Source organism: Leptopilina heterotoma, unplaced genomic scaffold, assembly GCF_015476425.1.
Source record: "Leptopilina heterotoma isolate Lh14 unplaced genomic scaffold, ASM1547642v1 Lhet_57, whole genome shotgun sequence".
NCBI lineage: Eukaryota > Metazoa > Arthropoda > Insecta > Hymenoptera > Figitidae > Leptopilina > Leptopilina heterotoma.
The window spans coordinates 1,832,081-1,850,527 of NW_025111127.1; the positions used below are offsets into that span (position 1 = coordinate 1,832,081).

Sequence of the window (18,447 nt, forward strand, 5' to 3'; positions counted from 1 at the left end):
GATCAATAAGGACTCGTTGGAAAGACAATGTTTCTAGCTATATTTATGGTGTACATTATTTTTTTGTAGATGTAGATGGAGCTTTTCTATATCCAAAAAACTGAAGGCACTTTTTTTCGACATTCTAAAATTTGTGGGGCAATGTAGTGCACCACTTTATTAGTGAAATAAAAAGCAGATAATATATTATAAACGATTGTATTTTATTAGATATAATATTAGGAACATAAGAAACTTAAAAAACTATAAACTAGTAGTCATGCCCACGAGACGAGACTTTGCATGTAAAAACCGAGACGAGATCGAGACTTTGCATGATATCATCTCGTCTCGTGGACAGCACTATAAAGTAGAGATTTCTTTGGCCCTATGTTAAATAAAACTGAAAAAAAACTGCAAAAATTTGCAAAAAGCAAACATGGTTAAATAATACATATTTACGGTACTCTGTATAATTGCACTACATTGCCCCCAACCCCGTGCACTACAATGCCCCCAAGCACTTTCTTCACGTTGACTTCAATATCTCAATAAAAACAAAATTAAGCGTCAAAACAATACTAAATTTGTGTTCAGAAATAAATTTTACATGGAAAATCACTTTCCTGATACTTTTTTAACGAGCCTTACATTTTTTTCAAGTCACTAAAAAAACGGAAATATGGTTTCAAAATCTAGTGTTTTTGAAGTGACGCCACAACTTCTTTTAGAAGAAGAACAATAAAGCCAAAATGATATACACGGAGAGAAAAAAAAGTAAGCGGCTCTACCTGTCGGTAGAGCGGTTGCGTTAAATGCGAAACAGTCGTTTAACTTGAGGTTAAGCACGCTACTTACTCTCGAGGGGAGAACGGTTCTCCTTTTTGGGGAAAGCGGGTACACTTTTTGGAAAGTAAGCGGCTCTATTTGTGTGGAGAAGAGAACCGATACTCCTCAAAAAGTATAACCGTTCGACGTTTGCGGCGCTAGTGCTGCGCTTTATAAAGGGAAAACAGCGCTCTCTTGCCAAATCAAACGGCTCTCTTTTTTTTCTCTCCGTGTACATTACTATAATTTGATACCTTAACCCTACCATACCAACGGCAAGTAATTCAATTCATTCGTTTAGTCAGTAAAGCCAGTGCACTACATTACCCCCCTCTACTCTAGTTAAATATATTTTCAAAAATTTAACTAATTTAAACAGAATTGAAATTAAAATTCCACAAAAAATTAGTTCTATAAAATTAACAATTAAAATGATGAAAAATTCAAATATTCAAAGTTTTAATTTGAAAACTTTTTAAAATTCAATCATTTCTAAAAATTCACGCTATAATAATTTTAGTATTCAATTATTATCTAAATATTTAACTGAAACTCATTTTGAAATCAATTTCTATTCAAAAATTCTACGAGAATTAAATTATTTAAATATAAAAATAAATAATTTATTGAATAATTGAATGTTTCTCAAAATTGAATTCTAATAAAGAATTTTATTAAAAAAATTTTTAAACAGATAAATTCTTTTAAAGAATTTCAATAAAATTTTTAAGAATAATGATATTTTTCGACGAATTTCATTAAAATTGTATTAAAAATAATTGAATCCCTGTAAAAAAATTTGATTATTTATAATAGTTGAATTATTGCGAAGAAATTAATAAATAATTTGTAAATAATTGAATTCCTGTAAAATTTTTATTATTTATGAAAATAATTAAATTTTTGCGTAAAACTTTATTAAATTTTTTTTTAAATAATTAAATTATTTTCTAAAGCTTTATTTCAATAGTAGATATTAAAAATCATTGAAATGTTGAAAATTTTGGAAAATAATTGACATTTTGACAAGAAAATTAATTAAAATTTTTGAAAATAATTGAGTTTCCAAGAAGAATTTTATTACACGCTAAAAAAAGTTCTACTAAAGTAGAGATAACAATCACTATAATAGCTATAAGTTTCACTGATTTTGCTCCATCGATAATCCATTTTTGCTGATCTAGCGAAAATGATATTTCTTGCGTTACCTTTTGAAAACAACATAACCTCAAAATAACACTTGAATGAAAACATTTTCAAATTAATGTTCAAAGCGTATATTCAAATTCTATTAATTATATTTTTCATATTATAACTAATAAAATGTAAAATTAGTAAATTAATACGTATTTAGAGGTAAGAAATGTAAATTTGACATTTGTGATTTTAGAGAAATTTCTATGAGAATGGTAAACTGTCAAATATTTCCAATATGGCTTTTTGAAATTAGCTGTTCCCCACAGTAAAAATTTTTTTCCGTGTATTTATAAAGATAATTAAAATGCTGACGAGAATTTTAAAGAATTTTTGAACATAATTGAATTTTTACGAGAATTCAATTCTTTAACTACAAAAATGAATATTTTATTGGAAAATTGTGTTTCTTAAAATTGAATTTCATAAAGAATTTTATCAACAAATTTTTTAAATAATTGAATTCTCTTGACAAATTCTAATAAAATTTTTAAAAATAATTTCATTTTTCGAGAAATTTGATGAAAATTGTATTAAAAATAATCGAAAGTCTGCAATGAGTTTTATTATGTATTTATAAAAATAATTGAATCCCTATAAAAAAATGTTATTATTTATTCAAATAATTGAATAATAATTTATGAAAATAATTGAATTTCTGCAATCATTTGTAATTGCTTCAAAATCCAATTTGTTTTAGTGATTTTAACTAAAATTCTTCTATAAATCTATTAAATATATAATATTAAAAAATTAAACTAATTTGAGAAGAATTTTAGTTATTAATTTTTTTTTTAAAACTAGGTATTTTAAAATTTCTAATTAAATTCATTTAAAATTAAAATACAAAATTTCAAATCAAAATCTTTTGAAGTTGATCTACTTATGAAAATTGTAAACGCAACTCTTTTAAAAGTGAATTAATTTTGAAATATTTAATTAAAATTAGATTTCAAGAATTCCAGGTTGTGTGGCAACCCTGTAATTTGATTAAAATATAAATAAAGTATCAGTACCTGGGACATTCATGCTTGGATTGTCAGTCATTCCGGGCATTGGCTGGTAATCGTGGGGCCTTCTAATTTTTAAACTTTGACCCTTGAAGTTGATTCCATCGAACGCCATTGCTTGTGTCGTCTCGTCTATAGATCGGAACTGTAAATAAAATCTGCACTCTGAATTTGAAGACAATATTTTAAATTTTTTGTTTCTACTTCACAGCTTCTTAACAAATTGGGTAATTTCAAATCAGCCGAGTTAAGTCGTAAAACATAAAAAATTTAATCATAACATGGATCAGAATTTTGAAATAATATACGTACTTCTAAGAAAGCAAAATTCTTGTCAAGATTTATTTGACATGCAAGGACTGGGTTTCCAGCAGCTTGTGCCAAACCCGAAAGGTGCATTTGTTGATTGAAAAATTCCATCATTTCTTCTTCCGTCACACCAAATGGAATGTTTCCAACATAAAGTCGCCTTGCTTGACGTGTTATTGTACTTCCAACTACCGGCACTGCAGCTTGTGGAGTATCTGCTACAATATTAGCCGGAATTTGTCCTGCTGCCTGCATTGCTTTGTACTAGAATAAAAGTTGCATTCACAATTTATTGTAAAGATGGAAGGATGGAACATCGATGTTTCCCATTCAATGTTATTGCTTTTTTCATGTGCTTTAAACTAATGCAAAACTTGCGTTAGAAGAGGATTGAAAACTATAAATGGAGTGTTCCAGGTCAACTCAATATATAATCGAAATTGACAGTTTTGATTTGGCTCAAATTTTTTTTACCTTCTTGTACTCTTCAAAAAAAAGCAGGGACCGTCACGGAAATCAAATTTTGATTTCGTTACGATATTCCAAAACAAAATGAAATTATTAATGTATTTTGATTTTGATTCGATAACGAAACAAAATTTACTTCCTATTTTGATTCCGATACTGTAACGAAACAAAATTCACTTCCTATTTTGATTCCGATACTGTAACGAAACAAAATTTACTTCCTATTTTGATTCTGATACTGTAATTCGGTTTTCTTATAGAAACAGAAGTCGATTCGAATTCTACTTCAGATTTCGTATGTAAAAACGATATTATCTTCTGATATATTTGACATTTGCAACAAAATTTAGGTTCAATGAGACTTATACATGCGCAGTAGTATTTTATCAAAATTAAAACAAAAAAGAATTTTGATTTTGATATTGGAATCAAAACTAAATAGAATGGAATTTTGATTTTGATATTGGAACCAAAACGAAATAGACTGGAATTTTGATTTTGATATTGAAACCAAAACGAAATAGAGTGGAATTTTGATTTTGATATTGTAACCAAAACGAAATAGAGTGCAATTTTGATTCTGATACCCATATCCGAATCAAAACAAAAGTATTTTTTAATTTTGTTTTGATTCCGTGACGGTCCCTGAAAAAAAGGGTTTAAGATTTTTTTCAAATTTTTTTTATCAAGCCGTTCACGAGATATCTTGAAAATATACACTTATTTCGGCTTCGAGATATCAACGATATGAATTTTTCAAAATTTTACACTACCGGCGGTAATTGCGTGACCCCTGCTTTTTTTATGACTATTCAATATCTTTTAACTTTTAAAATATAATTACTAAAAAATTTCCTTTTCTATTTCATTGGCTTCAAGTTTTTAGTTAATCCAATCAAATGAAAGTATTCACACTTTTTGAGATTGAAAGTATATAATTTTCAATCTTCCGGTGTAAAGTTGGAGTCCGATTTTTAACAGTATAACTCTGAGACTTTTCATTCGATTTTGTTCATATTTATGCCACTAATGATTATTGTATCAACAATTTTAATGCAATAAAAAATAAAAAAAAAAATTTTCAAAATTTGACCAAAAAAAAATTTTTATTTCATTTTTTTGGGTAAAAGCACTCCTTTGATTTTTTTGTAACTATGATATTTAGATTCCTTATCTTCTTCAGAATTTTTTGCAAAAAAAAAATTCCTGGAGACTTTAAAACTAACCGAAATATCGAATTTTTTGTCCTGCAGCGCACATACCGAAAATGTTGAAATTTTTTTTTCCCTCTTTCTTATCTTACACAACACTACATTTACAACAAATTTCAAAAAAATTGACAAACCCAATGCCAACATTGATTTTTTTTGAGAAAATTTGACCCAAAAGTAGTTTTGAAATAATAATTTTAAAGCTTACTAAATTCTGCATCCAACGAGCCCTATATAATATAAAGTATTTTAAAATAATTTTTACCAATTTGTTTAATTAATTTTTAGTTATTTAATTATAAATTAAAGAAAACTAAATTCTGAAACGTGCCACCCAAAAGTTAAAAATTTTTTTTTCTTCTTAAATGCTAATTTTCATGTTATGTGTAGCATTTTACGTGAACAATCACTATGTACAACGATTTTACAAAAAAATGTTTACTTTTGTTATTAACAATTGAATATTTTTGCTACTTTTTTAAAAAAAATAAATTTCGTAAAGAATTGTTGACCGATTTTAATGATTCAAGGATTTGAAATTTTATTTTATAAAGATATTGAGTTTTAATAAAGAAAACAAAAAAATTGTTTATAAAAAATATGTAAAAAACCACTTTACCCATGAAATTTTAAGCTGAAAAAAGTTCTACTTATTCTTTAAACCTTTCTGAATAATATTCCGAAGAAAAAAACCCTCTAAGAGAAAATTATATAGCTTTAGAGGTTAGTGTTGCAAAAAAATTATTTTAGCTACTTCTCAATGGGTGTAATTTTTTTACTCTTCGAAATATTATTCAGAAGGGTTTAAAGAATAAGTAAAATTTTTTTCAACTTAAATATCATGGATGAAGTGGTTTTTTTTAAATATTCTTTATAAATAAACAATTTTCTTGTTTTGTTTATTAAAATTCAATGTTTTTAATCAAAAAAATTTTTATTTGAAATTCAATAGCATATAAGAATATTATTATAAAACATGAAGATACCGATCACTCCGAGTCTTCTACTCAGAGTGATCGCATTCTTCATGTTTCATAATAATTAAAACTTGCTACTTTGTTATCGTAACTTCTTCAAAAATTATTTTCATCATTACGATTATTCATTTCTAAAATTTTCAACTAAAATTCTTCTTTAAGTCAATTTTTTAAAAATAATTTTACAGAATTCTTAATTAAAAGTATGAAAAGTTCAAATTTTCAAAGATTTAAACTTGAAATTGATTTTTAAATCAATATTTATTAGACAATTCTACGAGAATTCAATTATTTAACTACAAAAATAAATATTATATCAAATAATTGAATGTTTCTTAAAATTGAATTTTCATAAACAATTTTATTAACAAACTTTTAAATAATTAAATTCTCTTGACAAATTTTAATAAAATTTTTAAAAATAATTTTATTTTTTAAGAAATTTGATGAAAATTGTATTAAAAATAATTGAAATTTTGTCAAGAATTTTATTAAAATTTTTGAAAATAATTGAATTTTGAAGAAAAATTTTTTTATTTATAAAGATAATTAAAATTTTGAGAATTTTTATAATTAAATTCTTTTGTGAGATTTTATTGAGATAGTAGATATTGAAAATAATTGAGGGTCCCAATCAAAGAACCGGTTATAAGTTTTTGAGACTCAAAATTCTCGACCTCTAAATAAAAAAAGGATTTAAAATTTCAATTTCTTGAAAACATTTCGCATTTGTATAAAGATTATCAAAATGTTTCTCAAAAAATTGGGATTGAAAACATTTTAATTATTGACTTACAGGGCAATGATTTTGAGCTTAAAAAAGTTATAACCAGTTCTTTGATAGGGACCCTCAATTGAATTTTGACAAATTTTTGAAATTAATTTTTCTATGAAGAATTTTATAAAAATTATTTTGAAAAAAATTGAATTGTTACAAAGAATGTCATTAAAATTTTTGAAAATAATTTAATTTTTTGAAGAAATTTAATTAAATCTGTATTGAAAATAATACTTAAATTCTAATAAATAAAATGTAGCACAGGTTTTTGAAATAATTGAATTTCTTTGATAAATTTTAATATAATTTTTAAGAATAATTACATTTTTCGAGGAATTCCATTAAAATTGTATTGAAAATAATTGAAAGTCTGCGAAGAGTTTTATTATTTATGAAAATAATGAAATGTTTGGGTAGAATTTTATTAAAATTTTTTTTAACTAATTTAATTCTTTTGTAGTTTTTTGTTATTAACCCTAGAAGGAGTAACTGGGGTGTCTGGACACCCTAAGCAAAATTCAAAGTATTCCCATGGCTTAACCAATAATTTTTTTACGCTCAAAACCCGTTGATAATTTAGTTTGAACCTCTATCTTTTGACATCTGTATGTGCTGCCAAAAGTTTTGCTCTAGGAAGAGCTCTATCTCCTGCTAAAATACGTCTGGGGTGTCTGGACACCCCAGTTACTCCCTAACGTTAGAAAAATTGTCAAGATAAGTAATTTCAATTTTTTTTTAAAAATCGTTTTTAATCAGTTAAAATCATCTGATAAAGTATAAATTGATAGGTTATGCATGAAAAAGTTGTATTTTATAAAAAAGGAACATTTTTATACAAAAATTCTATTTTTATGAAAAATAGACATTCTGTATTTGTAACAACTTATGAAGTTTGAGTTAAGATTTATTAAAAATTTCTGTGCTCTCTCTACAGTCAGAAATTAAATTCTAATACAGAAAAATGTAGTATATGACAGTCAAATTTAAATTATAAATTCTATATTGTTAATAATATTTTAACATATATTAGAGGTATTAAGAATTGTTAATTAAAACTTTGATTAAATATTAATTTACAGAATCATTTCATAAGTTATTAATTTTAATGTTAATATATTCAGATATATTAAGTTTGTAAAATTTTAAATTTATAACACCATTTTTAGTAAATATTAATTGTTTAAGTCCATTTTATAGTTCATTTTTATGATTTTCACTATTCGTCAATTGTCTTTAATTTCTTTCACTTCAGATGTTCAAATAATTATGTTTTTTGGAAGTAATACAAAAACTAATTTTTTCCCCTAAAAGTGTATCTATTTAACTTTAAAAACTTTAAATTAGTCAAATTTTTAAGAAACTACAACGTTTTTTGTGAAAATAGTCAATTTTGCAATTTTTTTGTGTTTTTTTTGGGTTTTTATGGTTTTTTTCAAATTTTTTTAATTTATCAAAATATGAATAATATTATTGTATTCCTTACTAAAAAACCAATCAATTCATTATAATAAATTTTTTTTACGTCAAATATAAACCTTATAAAACAAGTTTAAAGAGTGGGGTGTCGGGACACCCCAGTTACTCCTTAGAGGGTGAGTAAATTAACGTACTCCTTCTAGGGTTAAAGTAGTAGATATTAAAAATCATTGAATTGGGGAAATTTTTTTAAAATAATTAAAATTTTGCCAAGAATTTTATGAAATATGTAGAAAATAATTAAATTTTTGAGAAGAATTTTACTACTTTTGAAAATAATTGAACTTCTGCAATCATTTGAAATTGCTTTAAAATTCAATTTGTTTTAGTGTTTTTAACTAAAATTCTTTTATAAATCCATTGACCATTATTTTTAAAAATCAATTAAATTTATATTTAAAAATTTAACTAATTTCAGAAAATTTTTAGTTATTAAATTTTTTAATCAGAGAAAATGAAAAATTAGTCAGGAAAAGTCAGAGAATTCAGAAAATGAAACTTTGCAGTCACCATATTATTATTAATTTTATAATTTTTAATATTAAAAAAAACGAACTACTTAAAAATAATTATTTAAAAAATTGTATAAAAAATGATTTAAATAAAAAATCGGATTGTTTTGATTTTTTTTAAAATCATGATTTTTATCAGCCCTGATATTTATCGATTTAGAGAGTGCAATTTTCTTCTATAAATTTTCGGGAGGGGCTAAATTTTGCTTAAATTTATTTTCATTTTGAACAAGTTTTTGTTTTTAAGTTTAAGTTTTTTTTTTACAAATAGACACTTTGAATATATTTAAAGAATACTGAAACTTAAAAATATTAATAGATATTATTGTTTAACTTACCAATAAATACGAAATATATAGGAAAATATAAAACATCCAAGTAAGATTTATTATAAATTATTTTTACCTGTAAAGGAGTAATGTGTTCGAATCCTGGTGGAGGAACATCCCAGTAAAGAGACTGTTTTCTTCTCCTAGAGCTACGATTCTTTTTTGGCGAACTACTTCTTTTACGTTCTCGACGCTCTTTAGAACGTGATCGTGGTGAACGCTTTCTACGTTCTCTGCTCCGTGATCTGTGCCGTCTGTCTCGATCCCTATCGCGATCTCTGTCTTTATCCCTTTCCCGATCTGAAAAAATCCCCAATAATTGTTAAACTTTTAATAATAGTTTTACTTTACATTGAAACAAATCCTTTTCAAATATTATAATTGAAACGACAACAAAAAAAAACTGCAAATTACTTTCTTACACAAAAAAGCAAGACGAAAACAAATATTAGATATAGGTTAGAATAAATAAAACTTTTAATACATTCTAAAATTTTTACCGATTATTACCGTGTAAACGTTTCAACTTAAAAAAGCAGAGTAGAAAAAATAAGTAGCAAATATAACTATATTATCATATTATCGATTCAGCTATAAATGAAAAAACTTGTAATAAATGAAAATTAGTTGTGTGAAATACTGTAGGATTTTAGTTGCACAAATTTCCATATACTGTGTCAATGGACGCGCTTCAAAACAATTTTGCTTTACAGACTTACCTCCATTGTAATCTTCACCCATTTTCTGTTCTTTTGATATTTTCACGACGAAACAATGAACAAATACAATACAATATTATAAACTTTTACTGTAAAAAGAAACAGCTGAAAAAACGAATTTAATCATAAAACACACTGGAGCATTATTTTGCAAGTTAGTTAAAAAATGGCGTGTAGTATAACAGACACGAATGGATATGACGATTTGGCGGAAATAAGATTGTTCAACTTGTGATGTATAAGGCTAGTGCACAATAACTACATGTGAATTGAATAAAGGTGCGGTTACACCTCTGCAGGCTTCAGCCTGCCTGTCTGGTTGGCATGGTAACATACAAGAGTAAGAGAGTCAGTGAATTCAAATTTATGCACTTTCTTTCTTATGGCGCACTCTCACCTTTGGTTGCTGCCTGCCTGCAGGTTGTCATGGTAACCACATAAGAGTAAGAGAGTCAGACAATTCAAATTATGTTTTCTCTCCCTTACTCTAGTTGCTCCACCAAAGCCTTTACTCCTGTTCCTCCATACCAGGGTTGCGCAGTTAAGGCTGCGGTTACACCTCTGCAGGCTGCCTGCCTGCGCAGGAAGGAGCAACGAGAGTAAGGGAGAAGTTTGAAGTCACTGACTCTCTTACTCTTGTACGTTACCATGACAACCTGCAGGCAGGCAGGCTGCCTGCAGAGGTGTAACCGCAGCCTAAGGCCTAAGCACAATAGGTTCGCGAAAGTCATTCGCGAACGCAAAGCATGAGTTAGAAAAGGACAGAGATATATTTGTATCCTTGTCTATCTCATGCGTCTCTTTCGCGAACGACTTTCACGAACCTATTGTGCGTTGGACTTTACGCGTAACTCTAGAGTTTTTGACGTAAATTAAATGGTTTTTTACATTTGTAAATTATGTATTTTACCCCCCACCAAAAGAAAATGCATTGTGTTTGAAATTTTTGAGGTAATTTACATACGTAATATACGTAAAAAACACCATGTAACTAGGCCATGAGTGCGAGAGAGACGGAGATATATGTTGGATATTAAAATATAAATTTTAAAATTCCCGCTAGAAACTATTTTCCCAGCATGACATCGGAAAAGCTTTTGCTGCTTTTGACTTTTTCGGTAAATTTTTTTTCTACCGATAGTCGTATTTAAATGCACCTTAAGGGAGCATTTACACCTTCGGTGAAAATTTCCCGATCGGAAAATTTTTCATTGGAGTGAGAGAGACAGACTGTGTACCTGACTCTCTTACTCCAATGCAAATTTTCCTTTCTGGACAATTTTTACAGATGGTGTAAATGCTCCATAACTCGAATAAATAGACATTCGAATTTTTAAAATTCGATCAAATAAGCATTTGAACAGAAAGTCATTCTGACTTCTAAAATTCTAACAAATGGTTATTCTAACTTTTAAAATTTAGGCCGAAATTAGTAAGACGTCTCCTCTTTCTCACTCACATTCATGCTTCCCTCCCCTGTCCCGCACCCCGCAGGCAACCGAGCTGTGACCGTGTTGCGTGAAAATTGGTATTGGAGAATGGCCTTTAGGGTCCTGCAGCACACCATATACAATTCAAGGGAGGAATAATCTGTAATTTTCAATATGGCCGACCAGATGTGTAACAGTAGGGTGTCACGGTGGTGTTAGTGTCGTTTTATTTATGTCAAGTTTTCGTAAATCCTGTCCGAATCTCGCGTGTTTTCATGGGATCAGTGAGATATTGTGCGGAAGTAGAAACACGCTGTGTATGAGGGCCTAGCACTCGCTCTCCAGTGAAGTAACCATGAAGTGAGTAAAAGTTTTTTTTAAATAAAAATTCAACCTTCTCCTGAGATAGAATTCTTTTTTCTTCGTCTTCTCCCATTGTTGATACCTCTTGTCTCGGGCGATGAATCCTGCAAGGATGATTACCCTACATCTATTTGGTGTTTATCATTTAATCCTGCGTTGGGTCATTGTCTCTCTATAGTTTTTATAGAGCGATTTTTCACTTCCGGAGAAGGTGATTGCCTTCAAAGTTAATAAGCGAGGAGCGTAATCGGAAATCCCGAGAGTGTTTGACAAAATATTTTTACTGTGCAAGCGAGATTTGGTACTGTTGCCAGAAGCCAGATGTTTCTTTAATCTCCCTCTTTCTCCACCCTCGAATATTCATGCCCGCAATTTTCAGCCCCATTTCACAAAACTGAAACTCCCTTAAATTCTATCATTCTCGCAATTCTTGACTTTAGATTTATCATATAAGGGATGAAAGTAAAATGATAAACAAATTGTTTTGATTTTATTTTTTTGTTACATGTATTTATAAAAGGAGATAATTTCCAAGTTTATTATTCTTTATTAAACGGTTATCAAATAAACCCTTAATTAAAAATAATGATCGTCAGTAAAACTTATTTTATTTTTACCTAATAAATTAACGATTAAATCATTTACTACGAATAGTAAACTTTCTATTACCAATGAAAAATAACTTACTTTTCGATTTAGATGAGTAATAGTAAAATGTTTTTTAAATTCTAAGAATTAGCCTAACTGTCAAAGATGCAACTTTTTAGAAAAGTAAATTCAATTTTTGTGTCCCTTATTCAAATAAAAAATACAAATATACAAATAAATTAATAATTTGCTTAAAAAATGTAACTTAATTTGTAATTTAAATTAAATTTATTAAAAAGAACATCTAAACATCAATGACAATGTGAGAAAAATAATTTAAAATATTTCTTTGGTTAAGTTAAAACATAAATTTTTTTATTAGATCTTCTGAATAATAAAATATTAGATCGTTCTTCATTTTCATCATGCCGATGGCCCCGAGCTTTTTCATACTAACTCGCGGGCGAGTAAGTATGAAAAAGCTCGGGGCCATCGATGCAGTTAATATTTTCTTGCCGGTAACGAAATTATACCTTACTATTCGTAGAATCTATCGGAAAATAAACAAATCTTTAAGAAACCGTCATTGGTCGATTAAACAAAAAAAATAAAAGTGGTCTGTTTATTAAACCAGACCTACATGTCTTATAGTATTTTTGCCAGCTGAAAACGAATGTGAAGTCAGAATTGCACCATCACCCTCTGTTTTTTTTAAATCGAAAAAACTACCCTTAAAAAATGTACAAATTCAAAGTTTAAAGTAAAAAAATAAAATAACAGATTGTGATGCAAAGCAGAACAATAAATTTATGCACTTCTCCTACAACAAATCAGAAACAATGTTAGAATTGCTCCCAGGGCCATACCGGCGGTCTTGGGGGCCCCGGTGCAAAAAGACCCGGGGGGTCCTTTTAAGGTAAAGGTTATAACTAAAAAATTATCTTTACTTCGATTTTTAATATACTTTTTAAGGTAAATTTTTAATATAACGAGAGTGGTGACAAGTTTCAGTTTATCAATTTCCCTGACAATTTACTGATATTAAAATTATTTTCCCTGACAAAATTCTTTTTACAGGAAAATATGAAGGTTTTCATTTCTTCTCTACATCAATTATTTTAAATAATTTTCCTAAAGTTCTTTTAGAATTACATTATTTAAATACAAATTCTCAATTTTTTATCATAATTGTAACTGTCCATGTTTTTTCTAAAGTTATTAAGGTATAATATTTTCAAAAAATTATAATAAATTATAAAGAAACTCTTACAATTAATTAAAAAATTTTTTTTTAATTTTTTAAAGATAATAGTTTTTTAATTATATGCAGTTTAAAAATTCCTAAATAATTGAAATTTTATAAAATCCTTTAAAAATAATCAAATTTTTTAAAGAATTTTAATAATAAATTCCTCCAAAATTTTAATATTTCAGTCTAAAAAAGTAAATTTTAAAAAATTTTTATTTACTTTGTTTCAAGATACTTAATTCTTAAAAATTATGGTAAAAGACTTCTAAGTAAAAATATTTTAATGTAATTTTTTGAAAATAATTGAATTTCTTAAAAAAATTTTTGTATAGGGGAGAGTGGGGCAAAATGGGGTAGGCGGGTCAAATGGGGTACCTCTGTTTTTCCATGATAGGTACTTTTAATTTTTTTTTCCTCGACATATATCATTAATGTAGATAAGAAACTGTTATTAATTATGAAGACACTCCAAAGAAAATTTTTTTTTTGAAAGTTATACAACTTTTAAGTTTTAAGCAAAAAAAATATGAATTTTTTTCAAAATTAAAGTGCTCTCCAAACTTTTTGGGATAATGCATTTAATTTGGCAAGTGTGGCATCTTTTTCAGTACTTATTTTAGAGTAATTTTCAATAGAATAGATTGTTTAATTGTTTACAATAACTTGTAAACATTGCATTTTGTTTTAATATGCAGTGTGGGGCAGAATGGGGTACCTAAGTGTGGGGCATGCCGGAAGCTACGCCGTTTCACTAAAACTATTTAAAAACATTATATTATGCATATTTAAAGGTTTCCTGCAGAAGAATCGATATTTTTGCTTCGAGGCATTTATACTATCGATGTTTCATTATCGATATATCGATATTTTGCAATATCCATGTTTTTTTTGTTAAATTCCAATAAATATTACTTGTTTTGTCATAGTAATAAAGAATCCTACTTTTTGTTTGTATTTATAATCTCATACAACAAGAATTTAATGAATTTTGAAAAAATACTCAATGTTTTGTATAGTTATTTGATGCCACCCCATTTTGCCCCACGGGTGGGGCAAAATGGGATTTTAGCACTTTCTTAGAAAATACGATATAAGTTCTTTCAAAAATTTTTTTCTCCGCTATTATCATAATTTCCTCAAAGCTAAGTGTACAAAGAAGAATTCTGAAGTTTAGCTGAATCGATTTATTCGTTTGGTTCTCTGTAAACAGCCAATTTCAAAAAGGTACCCCATTTTGCCCCACTCTCCCCTAAATTAAAAAAACTAATTAATTTTTTGATGAATTTTAATTAAAAATTTTTAACAAGATTTTTTTCTTTAAAATGTTAAAAACAATTCTAAAATGTAATTATTTTTTGTATGTATAGTAGAATTTTCAGAAATATATATAATTAAAAATAATACTGAAAATATTGAATTTCAATCAATTAGAAGCTAATTTGTTTATTAATTTTCATTTTTAAATTTGCATTTAAATATTTTTCATTAAAATTCTTGATAATTCAATTATTTTTAAGAATTTTGAATTAAAACTCTTCAAAAGTTGATTTTTAAAAATTTAAACAAAATATTTGAAAAAATTTATTTTCAATTAAATTTGGGGCGGTTGTTGTTGCCTACAATTTAACTATGCCTACAGGGGAACTGCACACACTAAATTGCACAAAATAAAAGTGAATACGGGCTAATTTTTTAATAAAATTTTTTTAATTAAAATTATAAACTGCATACAATTAAACTGCACACGGAAAAATTGTTACGGCCCTGAATACTCCATCGCCCTTTCTTTCTATGAATGAAAAAAACCACCTTTAAATGTGCAAATCCAAACTTTAAAGTAAAAAAAATGAGATTATAGATTGTTTTTTAAAACAGAACAATTTCTAAGATTACAAATTGTTATAAATAAATTGTATAAACAATTACACTCCATGCAAAGATGTGATTAAAAATATTTGATTGTTTTATAAATTTACTTCAGCTTATTGCGATGAAACTTTCTTTTAATAAAATTGATATTTTGCAATAATTATTCCTCATTATTTAAACAATTGAATCATACGGACATTTTTAGGCAGAAATAAATCAAATTTATTACGATTAATGTTTCTCCTAAGCAGCCTAGAGATTATCTTTACGAAAAAGTTATTTTGCAAAAAACATAATCATTTTTATAAACAAATTATATAAACAATAACACTTTAGGCGCAGTTGTGTCTAGAATAAATTGGTTATTTTTATAAACTTACTGCAATTCTACGCCACTTCGACAGCGTTTTGGAGTAAGCAAATGGATTTTAATGAAACTCAGGGATTGTAATCTATATATAAAAAGAAATATTTTCACCAAAAATGAAGTCAAAATATTCGCTACTTTTTGAGATAGCAAAATTTTGAAAAAATTTTGAAATCGTTATATCTCCCATAAAACTTTATAAAAACTAAAAATTTTTTTTTTCAAAAATTCAGGATGAAAAAACGAAAAAAAAATGTTAATAATGTTTATATAAAATTTTGTTAATTAAAAAAGTTATTTAAATAATTTTACTTAACTTTTAAGCGGCTAGTTCAAATTCTATTGTTTAAAGAGAAAAATTAACTTGATTGTTTAATATTTAATATTCCGAAAGAAAACTTATATATCACCAAGAAATTTTCAAGTTATTAAACATTTTATTTTGCTCTCAAACAATATTACATACAACAAACAGACGACATAGGCTGCGCGCGCATATTTTTCTCTTTAAACAATAGAATTTGAACTGGCCGCTTAAAAGTTAAGTAAAATTATTTAAATAACTTTTTTAATTAACAAAATTTTATATAAACATTATTAACATTTTTTTTTCGTTTTTTCATCCTGAATTTTTGAAAAAAAAAATGTTTAGTTTTTATAAAGTTTTATGGGAGATATAACGATTTCAAAATTTTTTCAAAATTTTGCTATCTCAAAAAGTAGCGAATATTTTGACTTCATTTTTGGTGAAAATATTTCTTTTTATATATAGATTACAATCCCTGAGTTTCATTAAAATCCATTTGCTTACTCCAAAACGCTGTCGAAGTGGCGTAGAATTGCAGTAAGTTTATAAAAATAACCAATTTATTCTAGACACAACTGCGCCTAAAGTGTTATTGTTTATATAATTTGTTTATAAAAATGATTATGTTTTTTGCAAAATAACTTTTTCGTAAAGATAATCTCTAGGCTGCTTAGGAGAAACATTAGTCGTAATAAATTTGATTTATTTCTGCCTAAAAATGTCCGTATGATTCAATTGTTTAAATAATGAGGAATAATTATTGCAAAACATCAATTTTATTAAAAGAAAGTTTCATCGCAATAAGCTGAAGTAAATTTATAAAACAATCAAATATTTTTAATCACATCTTTGCATGGAGTGTAATTGTTTATACAATTTATTTATAACAATTTGTAATCTTAGAAATTGTTCTGTTTTAAAAAACAATCTATAATCTCATTTTTTTTACTTTAAAGTTTGGATTTGCACATTTAAAGGTGGTTTTTTTCATTCATAGAAAGAAAGGGCGATGGAGTATTCAGGGCCGTAACAATTTTTCCGTGTGCAGTTTAATTGTATGCAGTTTATAATTTTAATTAAAAAAATTTTATTAAAAAATTAGCCCGTATTCACTTTTATTTTGTGCAATTTAGTGTGTGCAGTTCCCCTGTAGGCATAGTGAAATTGTAGGCAACAACAACCGCCCCAAATTTAATTGAAAATAAATTTTTTCAAATATTTTGTTTAAATTTTTAAAAATCAACTTTTGAAGAGTTTTAATTAAAAAAAAAAAAAAAAAAAAAAAAAAAAAAAATTTTTAAATTTTTTTATAAATAATTGAATTATCAAGAATTTTAATGATGACTTCATTTTTGGTGAAAATATTTCTTTTTATGTATAGATTACAATCCCTGAGTTTAATTAAAATCCATTTGCTTACTCAAAAACGCTGTCGAAGTGGCGTGGAATTGCACAATTTTAATAAACAATAGCATTGTAGGGACATTTCACAAAGATAATATCTGAACGGCTTAGAAGAAAAATAAATTTTAAAAAATCGATTTATTTCTGTCCAAAAGTGTCCCTACAATATTATTGTTTATTAAAATTGTTTAAATAATTAAGAAAAATTATCGCAAAACATTAGTTTCATTAAAAAAATTAATATCAATAAGCTGCTGTAAATTTATAAAAAAAACTAATTTCTTTTAGTCATCTTTGCGTAGAGTGTAATTGTTTATCTAATTTGTTTATAACAATTTGTAATCTTACAAACAATTTTTTTAATACTTTCACACCCCCAGAAATAAAATATATGCAATATTGAGTACGTAAAAAATGATTTGTTTAAAATATATTGAAAAGTTTTAAAAATTTAAATTTAAATCTACTACTTAAAGGGAGTTCACAACATTCTGCAAGCATTACGTTAATTGGGGTGCTCTGTCTGTAGCCTATGGCTAGTCGCAGAGCTTGGTTACGAATCTTTTCTAATCTCGAAAAATTTTTATGAGACTTAAAGTTAGAGCCTTGTGAACCATTATCAATAGGGCTTCTAATTAGTGAGTCAAAAATGCGAAGTAAAAGTTAAGGATCTGCTCCCCACCAAGTACCTCGAAGCACTTTTATTACATTTAAAATTTTTCTACTTTTATCACACAAATAGTTAAAATGAGTATCAGAGGAGGAAGATTGATGAAAGTGTATCCCGAGATATTTAACTGAAGGACATGGATTAGTAATAAGATTATTTAAAGATAATGTAAGGGTTGGATCATTTAGATCAAGTTTTTCATTATTAAAGATAACAAATTTGGTTTTAACCCTTTCAGTCCCATAATTAGGGCAATTAAAAAATATCTACAATAGGAATGGTACCTATGGTTTTTGGGGTCGCTGATTACGAATCTGGAATCAGATTTTCAAAATTTTGAAAATTCAAAATGGCTAATCCAATACAGTACGAAAACCTACCACGTAAGTCATATCCCATGAGTGGGAGTG

General features: G+C 26.9%; 2 protein-coding genes across 4 annotated transcripts in view; one reads left to right on the forward strand and one right to left on the reverse strand.

Moving 5' to 3' along the window:
* LOC122508775 (splicing factor U2AF 50 kDa subunit) overlaps positions 1-10,010 on the reverse strand; it is a 27,031-nt gene extending 17,021 nt beyond the window's left edge. For both annotated transcript variants that reach the window (XM_043622310.1, XM_043622308.1), the window contains exons 1-4: positions 9,791-10,010; positions 9,148-9,371; positions 3,324-3,584; positions 3,018-3,156 (exon numbers count right to left, since the gene is read on the reverse strand). In XM_043622310.1, the coding sequence (XP_043478245.1) occupies positions 3,018-3,156; positions 3,324-3,584; positions 9,148-9,371; positions 9,791-9,812 (646 nt within the window). In that variant the 5' untranslated portion in view covers positions 9,813-10,010. The remainder of the gene's footprint in view (positions 1-3,017; positions 3,157-3,323; positions 3,585-9,147; positions 9,372-9,790) is intronic.
* A 1,336-nt stretch (positions 10,011-11,346) lies between these two features.
* LOC122508774 (ena/VASP-like protein) overlaps positions 11,347-18,447 on the forward strand; it is a 55,681-nt gene continuing 48,580 nt past the window's right edge. The window contains exon 1 of one of the 2 annotated variants that reach the window (XM_043622307.1): positions 11,347-11,580. In XM_043622307.1, the coding sequence (XP_043478242.1) occupies positions 11,576-11,580 (5 nt within the window). In that variant the 5' untranslated portion in view covers positions 11,347-11,575. The remainder of the gene's footprint in view (positions 11,581-18,447) is intronic. The other variant, XM_043622306.1, reaches the window with a different exon arrangement.